This window comes from Ranitomeya imitator, chromosome 4 (genome assembly GCF_032444005.1).
Source record: "Ranitomeya imitator isolate aRanImi1 chromosome 4, aRanImi1.pri, whole genome shotgun sequence".
Taxonomy (NCBI): domain Eukaryota; kingdom Metazoa; phylum Chordata; class Amphibia; order Anura; family Dendrobatidae; genus Ranitomeya; species Ranitomeya imitator.
The window spans coordinates 529,914,148-529,926,588 of record NC_091285.1 but is presented as its reverse complement, the minus strand read 5'-3'; the positions used below and the strand labels follow the sequence as shown (position 1 = coordinate 529,926,588).

Here is a 12,441-nt window from a genome sequence, read left to right as displayed (position 1 = left end):
TGGGGCTGTGGGAGAGGGACCTCTTCCTGTCAGATCGGCTGCCATCGATGGACCACGTCCTCTTTTGGACGCGCTACATCGATGACATCTTTTTGATCTGGCAGGGTGACCTTGAATCTCGTACATCTTTTATTTCCACCATTAATGAAAACCATCTTAACATCCATCTTACTTTTAAAGTACATCAAACATCAATTGATTTTTTGGATGTTAATATTAAGCGGAATGCCCATAATACCCTCCAAACGGATATCTTTCGTAAAGCAACGTCAGTTAATTGTCTTTTACATTCTACATCTGCATATCCTGCACCAGTTGTTAAAGCAGTTCCAATAGGTCAATTTCTACGACTAGGGAGAATTTGTTCCTCAAACGAGGATTTGGAGAAACAGGCTCAGGACCTGAAAACTAGGTTTTACAGTTGTCGTATGATTAAAAAAACATATCATAGAGCTAAATATTCCTCATGCAGTGAACTTCTGTATTCAACTAAAAATTCCGACACAAATAATATGGTAAGATTTATATCTAAATTTAATACACAGGCTGACACCATGAGACAATGCCTTACCAAATTTTGGCCTATACTTCAGGCTGATTCTATATTAACTAAATATCTGCTAGATAAACCACAGATGACATTTCGCCGTGCAAGAAACCTCAGAGATTACCTTGTTAAAAGTCACTATAAAGCAACTCCTTTACCTACTTTCCTGGACAATTTTCCCAGCGCAGATCCAGGTTCCCAGCTCTGTGGGAATTGCGTAGCGTGTCCAAATGTAGAGCGTAATAATACATTTACCAACTCTAATGATAACCGGGTTTACCAGATTAAACATAACATCACTTGTACCGCCAAAGCTGTCATTTATTTCGCCACATGCCCATGCCCCAAAATTTATAATGGTATGACTACGAGACAGTTAAAGGTTCGGGTACGTGAACATGTCCTGGGTATCTCCGCTGCTATTAACGAAGATAATATCAACATCCTTAAGACGATCCCGAGACACTTTAAGACCCACCATAACTGTGATCCTAGTCTTTTTAAAGTATGGGGCATAGATATGATATCTTCAGACATTAGAGGCGGTAAGGTGAGTCGTAGACTTGCTCAATGTGAAACTAAATGGATATGGACCCTCAACACTCTCCAACCATTTGGTCTGAACGATAATAACAGCTATGCTCCTTTTCTCTCTTTTTTTATTTTTTAAATTTAATTTAATTTTATTCTTTATTTTTTATTATATTTTTTGTAATTTTTCTGTCTTTATATTTTTTTACTTTATATAATCTTTTAGAGGCCCTTTTCGTAATTGGTATATCGACTATTTTTTCCACCTTATATTGGTACAATTCATTAGTGTTATATGGACATAATTGTTAAATTTTTACATATTTATATTGCTATCATTTTAACTATTCTTATTTGTTCATTTATTTTATCTTTCCAGTGAGATTAACGATGTGTGCAGTACATTTGAATTTTTACCTTCCTGGTCGGTCGTTCGGTCCTTTCTCCGTTGTACCGGTTTTCTCTGGTCTCTGATGCTGAAGAAAGAAGATGAATAATTTTATAATTTTTTTATTTTTATTTCTATCCACTTGATTGATTCAATTATTTCTTTATTCATGTATATTCATCAACTTTGCATATTATGTATTTATCATGTAATTTGTCATGTAAGTTTTATCATTGTCATGGTGGCGCATTCATCACATCGCACATGTAGCACATATTATATTATATATATTTACTTGTGTTTTTGTGTCTCCCCTCCTATTCTTATTATTTAGTATTTTCATTTATTATTCCTTTTACTTTGCCCTCTCCTCCTTACACTATTCCAGTTCACTTATCTTATATCTCTTGTTTTCTTCAAACTAGGTGATCACATTTCCTCCATCTTGGGGATGGTAGTGCTCGTGCGTCTCAGTGTCCCCTTGTTGCTGACTTTGATGGCCGCATCTTTATGTATGTGGCGCGGTTTGGTTAACTCCGTACCTCCCCATGCATGACGCGGGTGTCTGAGTTACCTCTTGGGGTCCTGGGTAACATGCGCCGCTATATACTAAACCTCAATCTGGCCGGAATCCCCCGTTTCCTAGGATGCTTCTGGTCACCTGACTATTCATGTGACCGGAACGTCAGTGATGACGAGGTCCTTCACGTCCCATTCTCACTTTACCCCGCCCCTTGATTTATTATTGGCTTGTTTGTATACACACCCCCTTCATCCTTAGGCATTTAGATTAACACGCGCCGCTGTACACTTTCCTTAATCTTGCCAGCATTCCCCGTTGTCTTGGATGCTTCCAGATCACCTGATTGTTCACATGATCTGTACGTCAGTGATGATGAGGTTCTCTACATCACGTCTTATTCTTACATTACCCCGCCCCTTGTTTTCTCATTGGTTTTTTCACTTACACACCTCTTTTTCAATTGGTCTCTTCTTATTTAAATACCCCATTTGATCCTCATGACGCCACCCCCTGACGAAGGCAAAGCACCGAAACACGCATTGGGGAGGACGCCATTCAGGAACCAGGGACTCAGTACCTCACCGAGGTGATTATACATTACTGATATTCTTTTTTACGGTGTTTTCAGCGTTTCCCCACTTGCTTTTTTACTTTTTTCACGGCTTAACCCCTCTCTCTCTTACACCAATGATAGTATACTGCTACTATTTCCTATATTTATCCAAATCAAATCTCACTTGTTTTCTATTTATAACTCACGGTATTATTATTTGGTTTATTGGCACTGAGTCAAGTATTGAATTTTGTCTGAATTACATTTTTTTACCTTATGTACACTATTGTTTTTAGTTTTTTACACACTGTTTGTTTTTGGTAATATCTGGGGATTTTATTTTTTTATTTTTATTTTACCTCAGTCATATTATACATCATGATTGTTTGCACATGTTCTTGGCCGTGATTTATATTGTGTCCTATTGTATATATATATTTATTCAATATTATTCTGGATAGTGTCCTTTTGCAATTCTATTGATACTTGCTGTTTTTATTATCCTGGAGATTTTCCTGCTACTGTACTACTTATTGTAATCTTATATTGATAGAATAAAGTTATTTTATAGTGGACTATTTGGTCGGTTGTGTTGCTCCTTTTAATTTTCAAAAGTTATGAATGTTTGGAATATACTTCTTTTCCTTGTTTTTCCTTCTTTTTTCCCCAAACACTGTGCTGCAGTGCTGTTTTAGTGCCCAGGTCATGCTCCTTTAGAAGTTTCTTTTAACTGCCACTCACCAATATGTGTACATTATAATCAAACAATCAAAGTATGGGAATTCAACTGTCTGAGTATAACGTGGGGAATGTAAAAGGGAAAGTCCTATGCACGGACTGTTTGATTACTGCAGCACAATTTTTCAGAAGAAGGAAGCAAAATAGCTTAATCACGTATTTTGAAGAAATGCTTAAACGCAATGCCTGGAGGATAATTAAAGAATAAAACGAAAATGAGTTGTTCTTTGATAAACTGTCATAAGAATTGTTTAACCAGATCCTAAGTACAGTGCTTTGTATGTTAGATTTCACAAAATGTTGACCCTAAACTTTTTCATGCAGCGAAAGTATTGTGGCACGCTGCCACGTTACATCTGTGATTTTTCTATTACATTTCATGAGAAACAGATTAGAGATGTCACTAAAATTACTCTTGAATGTTTAAACAATGTCTGTTGTATTTTTAGACACTGATATAAAGTGACAGGAGATATAATCAGCACACGCTGTCTATACATATCTTTGTCATTGTTACACACTCTGTGTTTTTGTTAGAAAATAAAAGAGCTTAGCACATGAAAAAGACCTGTCTGTCTTGCTGATAAAAGGAGGGGAACACTCTGTGAAGGAGCTGTCATGGATGTGCAGCCTTGCATTTCAACTTTGCCAGGCACCAGTGCACTACGGTTTACTTAAAGGCATCTTTAATGATATAGTACAGCTGGTTTTATTATGGCCACTAGAACTAGATGAAATTATCCCTACACACTGCGGTAAGACACCCAGAATTAGAGGTCTTAAGGCCATAGATAATAAAAGTTGGTAAAATTTTAATCTTGCCCTGCATCACTTTGAAATATAGTTGGGGATGGCTATATGTATTAGACAAGGAATGTCAAACTTAAATACACAGAGGACCAAAATTAAAAGCTTGGAAGAAGTCGCCGGCCAACTTTGATATTTATAAAAAAAAGTCTTCAAGTTTTTCCTTATCAAATAAAACAATTAACTTTTTCATATGGGAACAAACTTAAAGGAGTTTTCCACTAGCAAAGTACATATTAATTAATAGATTTTAGAGTAAAATATTGGAATAATATAATATGCTATGTAAGAGCAGTAAAAAGCATATGGCCTAATTTTAATATGTATTACAAAGGATAAAAACCTTTGAATAATACAAATAATAAAGTAAGATGAAAAAAAAACAGTATGATACCCCAATAGTGAATTCCTCCACAATACCCTCCACATGCACAGTATGATGACACTATTGTACCCACCCTCCCTTAATCCCCCAACAAAGAATGGGGACCCCATCACAGTATGATTCTCCAACTGTAATCCCTACATAGCCCTGCAAACAGTATAATGGCCACAAAAAGTGTTCCATACAGCATAATGGCCCCACTTAGCCTTCCATACAGCATAACAGGGCCCCTGCATTGCCTTCCATACAGTATATTGAGCCCCACATAGTGCTCCATACAATATAATGGCCCAAAATTGTGCTCAATACAGCATAATGGCCCCACATCGTGCTCCATACAGTAAAATGGTGCCACACAGTGCTCCATACAGTATAATGGCCTCACATAGTGCTCCATACAGTATAATGGCCCCACATCGTGCTCCATAGAGTATAATGGCCCACATAGTGCTCCATACAGTATAATGGCCTCACATAGTGCTCCATACAGTATAATGACCCCACATAGTGCTCCATAGAGTATAATGGCCCACATAGTGCTCCATACAGTATAATGGCCTCACATAGTGCTCCATACTGTATAATGACCCCACATAGTGCTCCATAGAGTATAATGGCCCACATAGTGCTCCATACAGTATAATGGCCTCACATAGTGCTCCATACAGTATAATGACCCCACATAGTGCTCCATACAGTATAATGGCCCACATAGTGCTCCATACAGTATAATGACCCCATAGTGCTCCATACAGTATAATGGCCCATATAGTGCTCCATACAGTGTAATGGCCCACATAGTGCGCCATACAGTATAATGGCCCCACATAGTGCGCCATACAGTATAATGGCCCCACATAGTTTCCCATATGGTTTATTCCACCCTACATAGTGCTCCATACAGTAAAATAGCCCAACATAGTGCTCATACAGTATAATGACCCCACATAAAGCTCCATACAGTATAATGGCGCCTCATAGTCCTCCATACAGTATAATGGCCCCACATAGTGCTCCATACAGTATAATGGCCTTACATCAGTGTTTCTCAACTCCAGTCCTCAAGACCCCACAGCAGGTCATGCTTTCAGGATTTCCTTAGTATTGCATAAGCGATGGAATTAATGCTTGAGCAGGTGATGAAATTATCACCTGAGCAATACTAAGGAAATCCAGAAAATGTGACCTATTGTGGGGTCTTGAGGACTGGAGTTGAGAAACACTGCCTTACATTAAAACCTGATATGATAGGAGTGCAATAGAATAACATAGTATTGGGAATCCAAAAACACACATGTACCACATTCATTTACTTCTGCTATATTCATTGGTATAATACTCTCACATTAGCTCTATTTTTGGACTCCAAACATATCTTTATGGTACTATTTATCCCACTGTAATCCTCAATGTAAATCCACTGTGCAACTTTCAATGCTTGTTTGATTCTTTATATCTATACCAGTGCAGCATTTATGTTATTGGCTAGGCTTTATACCTCAAAATCTATGGTCAATTGCAAATACATGAATTGCTAAATTTGTATTATACCTGGTTACTTTAGGACCTCCATCTTGGGATATTTGACACACATCATCTATGGAGTACTTTGATTTATGTAGGTTATACATTATAGTACTTTAAATTCTCTACTCTGTCCCCCAGCACCTCCCTCCCTCCCCTCTCATTTCTGCTGAACAGTTTGCCTCTTTCTTTAAACAGAAGATCGAAACGATCAGGGAAAGCTTTGGCCCGCAGCTCCCAATGCCCCTCTTAGCTGCTCAACCCTGTTCCTCCAAAACCAGCTTCTCCACCATGACAGAAGATCAGCTCTCCACCGTCCTGTCTAGATCACATTTCACCACTTGCACGCTTGATCCGCTCCCATCCCACCTCATCCCTAACCTCACCACAGTCTTCATCCCAACCATAACACACCTCTTCAACCTCTCACTCACAACTGGTATCTTCCCCACAGTTGTGAGTAAGTCAGTTTACTTACTTGCTATGTACTATTTTTTTCTGACTTAAACACCCCGCCATTCACCATGCTGTGATTTTAATTACATCCAAACACAGTTGGTTCCAACCTTCCTACAAATGCAGGCTTTACCATATTAGCCAGAGGTAAGTGTTCACACTAGGCAGTCAGGTCAGGGACCCATCTGATCCATGAGATTACCTTGATGTTGGTAGATGGGCTCCCATTTTTTGGCCAAATTTTGTGCTAAGCATCTCATGTGTTTTTTCATAGATTTCACAAGCCATTATGCTATTCACATTTCATGTACCACACATTCCCTTGCTTTAGTACAATTGACTGCAGCCATTTATCTATTTGACTACTGCAACCTCCTTCTCTCTGGCCTCTCCTCTAGCACTCTGCCACCACTCCAATCCATCCTACACTCTGCTGCCCAACTAATCTACCTGTCTCCCTGCTACTCCCCAGCCTCTCCCCTATGTCAAGCCCTTCACTTGCTTCCTATCATGCAGGGACTCTAGCTCAAAACCCTTACTATGACATGCAAAGCCATCCACAACCAGTCTCCATACATCTGTGACATGGTCTCCCGGTACTTACCTACACGCAACCTTCGATCCTCACAAGATCTCCTTCTCTACTCCCCTCTTATCTCTTCTTCCCACAACCGCATCCAAGACTTCTACCGTGCTTCCCCCATTTTCTGGAACTCCCTACCACAACATATCAGACTCTCGCCTACCATAGAAACCTTAAAAAAACCCCGGAAGACTCACCTTTTTCGACAAGCCTGCAGTGATCCTCAACCTACTGAACCGCCACACAACCAGCTCTATCCTCTCCTACTGTATCCTCTCCCATCCCCTGCAGAGTGTGAGCCCTCACGGGCAGGGTCCTCTCTCCTTCTGTACCTTTTAGTGCCTTGTTTTTTGCTCATGTTTATTGTATTTGTCTATTTTTGCCCCTTTTCACATGTAAAGCACCATGGAATAAATGACGCAATAAAAATGTATAATTATAATAGGAGGTGTTGGCATGGTATGTGGTTTTGAAATGTTTTTAAACATTTGTCCATTTTTCACTAATAAATATTGATTTAATTTTTTTTAAATCTCAGGTGTGCACATTGATATGTAGCTCTCTCCTCTCCCATATATTGTTACTATGGTTTACTACAATATGTAGCACCCGTTCTGTATCGGTATTACTTATACATTGGTAGTGTGCTCTGCTTATATATACAAGGGCTTCTGTGTTTTTTTAATAAACTAATTTTATGTAGAGGCGACAAGTGCTTTTAGAGACTAGAAAATGTGACAAAGTACATTTTTCAGCTCCAGACAGGAGTGCAGTGACTGATAGCTTGATAGATAGCTGAAGATTACTATCTTATCCTTGAGCAATAAGTCACAAGTGACCTCCAGAGACTGCTAAGAGACTCCATAGGGCCAGTATATAAGTTACTATACCCACATAAGACACTGAATATCTTGATTTTTACTCTCCTTTAAGGAATATTAGAGATTATTAAAGGATTTAAACTGTAGTCTAATATCAATTTTAAAGTAATAGTCACCAAATTTTATATTCAGTCCAGCAATTTCTCAGGGGCGTACTTAGAATATGGTATATGAGGAATGTGACCCAGGGACAGTGAGCAGGGAGTGAAGACTGCACTCATCAAAGTGATCAACGACCTTCTGACAATGTAAGGGGGACCCCTGTCTGCTCATTCTTCTCGACCTTTCTGCAGATTTCGACACTGTTGACCACCCTCTCCTACTCTCTAGGCTCCAGTCACTAGGCATTAAAGACACTGCTCTCTCCTGGTTCTCCTCCTATCTTTCTGACCGCTCCTTCATTGTTCTGTTCTCTGGCTCCACTTCATCTCCCCTTCCTCTCACTGTTGGGGTACCTCAGGGCTCAGTCCTTGGCCACCTTCTCTTCTCCCTCTACACGGCCCCAATTGGACAGATCATCAGCAGATTTGGCTTTCAGTACCATCTTTATGCTGATGACACACAACTATACACATCATCCCCTGACCTTACCTCTGCTGTACTACAGAACGCCACTGACTGTTTGCAGTCTCCAACATCATGTCTGCTCTCTATCTGAAACTCAACCTTTCCAAAACTGAACTTCTTCTGCTCCCGCCATCTACTAACCTCCCTAAATCTGACATTTCCCTCTCTGTGGGTGGCACCATAATAACACCCCGGCAGTGGGCGCGCTGTCTGGGTGTTATGTTTGACACCAATCTCTCCTTCACATTCCATATACAATCTCTTGCCCGCTCTTGCCGCTTACACCTAAAGAACATCTCTAGAATCCGCCCTTTTCTCACCAAGGAAACAACAAAAACCCTCATTGTAGCCCTGATCCACTCCCATCTGGACTACTGTAACGCTTTATTAATTGGCCTCCCCCTCACTCGACTTTCCCCTCTCCAGTCCATCCTTAATGCAGCATCCAGGGTCATCCACCTGGCTAATCGGTACTCGGGCGTGTCCGCTCTTCGCCAGTCATTACACTGGCTGCCCATTCATTACAGGATACAATTCAAAGTACTTGTTCTCACCCACAAAGCTCTCCACAGTGCAGCAACTTCTTACATTTCCTCCCTCATTTGTCTATTGACCTAGTCAATCGCTGCGCTCTGCAAACGACTTTCGACTAACCTCTGCACTAATCTGTACCTCCCACTCCTGACTCCAAGACTTTTCCGGCGTTGCGCCAATCCTCTGGAATGCTCTACCCCAAGATATTAGGACCAGCCACAACTTGCACAGTTTTAGGCGCTCATTCATAACACATTTCTTCAGAGCAGCCTATCACGTTCCCTAATCAGTCATTTTATGTGTAAGTGTGTGTGTGTAGCCCATTCACTTTCTCCATCTATCCCCCACCCTCTGAAGATGGCTGGACCTTCATTGTAAATACATCATTGTAAATACACACCTGCACTTTGTATCTCCCCCACCTCATTGTAGATTGTAAGCTCTCACAAGCAGGGTCGTCTTATTTTGCTTTAATCATTATATTATTGTTAACGCTGTTACTTATGACTGTTGTGTTTGAAACTGTTTAACTGTAAAGCGCTGTGGAATATGTTGGCGCTATATAAATAAAGATTATTATTATTATTAATGAGGAGACATTTTGATCAGGGGTGGACACTGACAGTGATGGGCCCCTGTGAAGTATTTGTATCTGGGGCGGCCCCCTATCAAGCCCCACCCACATAAACACACATACGCATGTACATAGTAAACACATGCACAAAAGAATATACAAAATATGCACATACACAATGACAATTTTGCGATCCACTGGTTTGCATCACTAAATGTTTTTTCTCTGGTTTATTCATTCATAGTTTTAACAGCCATACATTTTATTTATCTAAGTTTCAGTATATAAGAAGAAGCTGTAATTTAGTTAACTGTCACTTTGTCAAACAGGTATATAAAAGTGTTACAATATTAAAGATAATCTGTCATCAGGATTTTATACTCCAAACAAATACATGTATATTGAGGCGCTTTAATGCTGATTAAATCTTTACCTTGCTTGTTGAAATCCATCTGTCTGTTTTAGAGTAATCCATATCTGAAATTGTATGCTAAGCTAACGAGGTGCAGGTCTACTTCCAGCTCTCTTGCTTCTCTGCCTTTTCCCCACCTGCTTCCTGCTTCTGTCTGTGACTGACAGGTCACTGAGACATGAGTAACCTAGAGACAAGAGTCAGATAGCAGGAATACAGTTGTACTCAAAAGTTTACATACCCCGGCAGAATTTTTGCTTTTTTGGCCTTTTTTCAGAGAATATGATAACACCAAAACTTTTTCTCCACTCATGGTTAGTGGTTGGGTGAAGCCATTTATTGTCAAACTACGGTGTTTTCTGTTTTTAAATCATAATGAAAACCCAAAACATCCAAATGACCCTGATCAAAAGTTCACATACCCCATTTATTAATACCGTGTATTGCCCTCTCTATCATTAATGACAGCTTGAAGTCTTTTCTGGTAGTTGTGGATGATGTTCTATATTTTCTCAGATAGTAAAGCTGCCCACTCTTCTTGGCAAAAAGTCTTCGCCATTTCCCTTTCCTTGTGTGACCCGTTGAAGCGCACTTGCGCTAAATGATCGTCATCATTCCTGCACCCCTGTTCCCATTCTCCCGCAGAAGATGTTCCAATGAAGTTTGAAAACCAGCTTGGTGAGTGCCATTCATCCGTCTTTATTTTGCTTGCATTGGAGGACTGTAAGGCTGTGTGCAATCGTTCAGGATTTTTTGTGTTTTTTTTGCTAGCAAAACGCGATAAAACCGCGGAAAAAACGCATACATTAAGCATCCTATTATTAGAATACACTCTGTACTTTTTGTGCACATGTTGCATTTTTTTCTGCGGCGGAATTGCATTCAGGAAAAATACGCAGCATGTTCATTCCTTGTGCGGAATCGCGGGGATTCCGCACACATAGGAATGCATTGATCCGCTTACTTTCCGCATGTGGCTATGCCCACCATGCGGGAAGTAAGCGGATCATGTGCGGTTGGTAACCAGGGTGGAGGAGAGGAGACTCTCCTCCAGGCCCTGGGAACCATATCTAACATATAAAGCTGAATGCGCGTGTGTGTGTGTGTGTACAGTTAGGTCCATATATATTTGGACAGAGACAACATTTTTCTAATTTTGGTTATAGACATTACCACAATGAATTTTAAACTAAACAGTTCAGATGCAGCTGAAGGTCAGACTTTCAGCTTTCATTTGAGGGTATGCACATTAAAATTGGATGAAAGGTTTAGGAGTTTCAGCTCTTTAACATTTGCCACCCTGTTTTTAAAGGGACCAAAAGTAATTGGACAATTGACTCCAAGGCTGTTTCATGGACAGGTGTGGGCAATCCCTTCGTTATGTCATTCTCTATTAAGCAGATAAAAGGCCTGGAGTTGATTGGAGGTGTGGTGCTTGCATTTGGAAGGTTTTGCTGTGAGGTAAACATGCGGTCAAAGGAGCTCTCCATGTAGGTGAAACAAGCCATCCTTAAGCTGCGAAAACAGAAAAAAAACCCATCCGAGCAATTGTTACAATATTAGGAGTGGCAAAATCTACAATTTGGTACATCCTGAGAAAGAAAGAAAGCTCTGGTGAACTCATCAATGCAAAAAGACCTGGGCGCCCACGGAAGACATCAGTGGTGGATGATCGCAGAATAATCTCCATGGTGAAGAGAAACCCCTTCACAACAGCCAACCAAGTGAACAACACTCTCCAGGAGGTAGACATATCAATATCCACATCTACCATAAAGAGAAGACTGCATGAAAGTAAATACAGAGGGTTCACTGCACGGTGCAAGCCACTCATAAGCATCAAGAATAAAAAGGCTAGACTGGACTTTGTTAAAAAACATCTAAAAAATCCAGCACAGTTCTGGAAGAGCATTCTTTGGACAGATGAAACCAAGATCAACCTCTACCAGAATGATGGAAAGAGAAAAGTATGGTGAAGGTGTGGTACAGCTCATGATCCAAAGCATACCACATCATCTGTAAAACACGGCGGAGGCAGTGTGATGGCTTGGGCATGCATGGCTGCCAGTGGCACTGGGTCACTAGTGTTTATTGATGATGTGACACAGGACAGAAGCAGCCGAATGAATTCTGAGGTATTCAGAGACATACTGTGTGCTCACATCTAGCCAAATGCAGCCAAACTGATTGGTCGTCGTTTCATACTACAGATGTACAATGACCCAACACATAAAGCCAAAGCAACCCAGGAGTTTATTAAAGCAAAGAAGTGGAATATTCTTGAATGGCCAAGTCAGTCACCTGATCTCAACCCAATTGAGCATGCATTTCACTTGTTAAAGACTAAACTTCAGACAGAAAGGCCCACAAATAAACAGCAACTGAAAACCATCGCAGTGTAGGCCTGGCAGAGCATCAAAAAGGAGGAAACACAGCGT

General features: G+C 40.3%; 1 protein-coding gene across 1 annotated transcript in view; it reads right to left on the bottom strand.

The window, feature by feature from the left end:
* LOC138674586 (uncharacterized) overlaps nucleotides 1–12,441 on the bottom strand; it is a 434,601-nt gene that overhangs the window by 198,577 nt on the left and 223,583 nt on the right. The window contains exon 2 of the mRNA XM_069762404.1: nucleotides 1,496–1,554. Coding sequence (XP_069618505.1) covers nucleotides 1,496–1,554 — 59 coding nt within the window. The remainder of the gene's footprint in view (nucleotides 1–1,495; nucleotides 1,555–12,441) is intronic.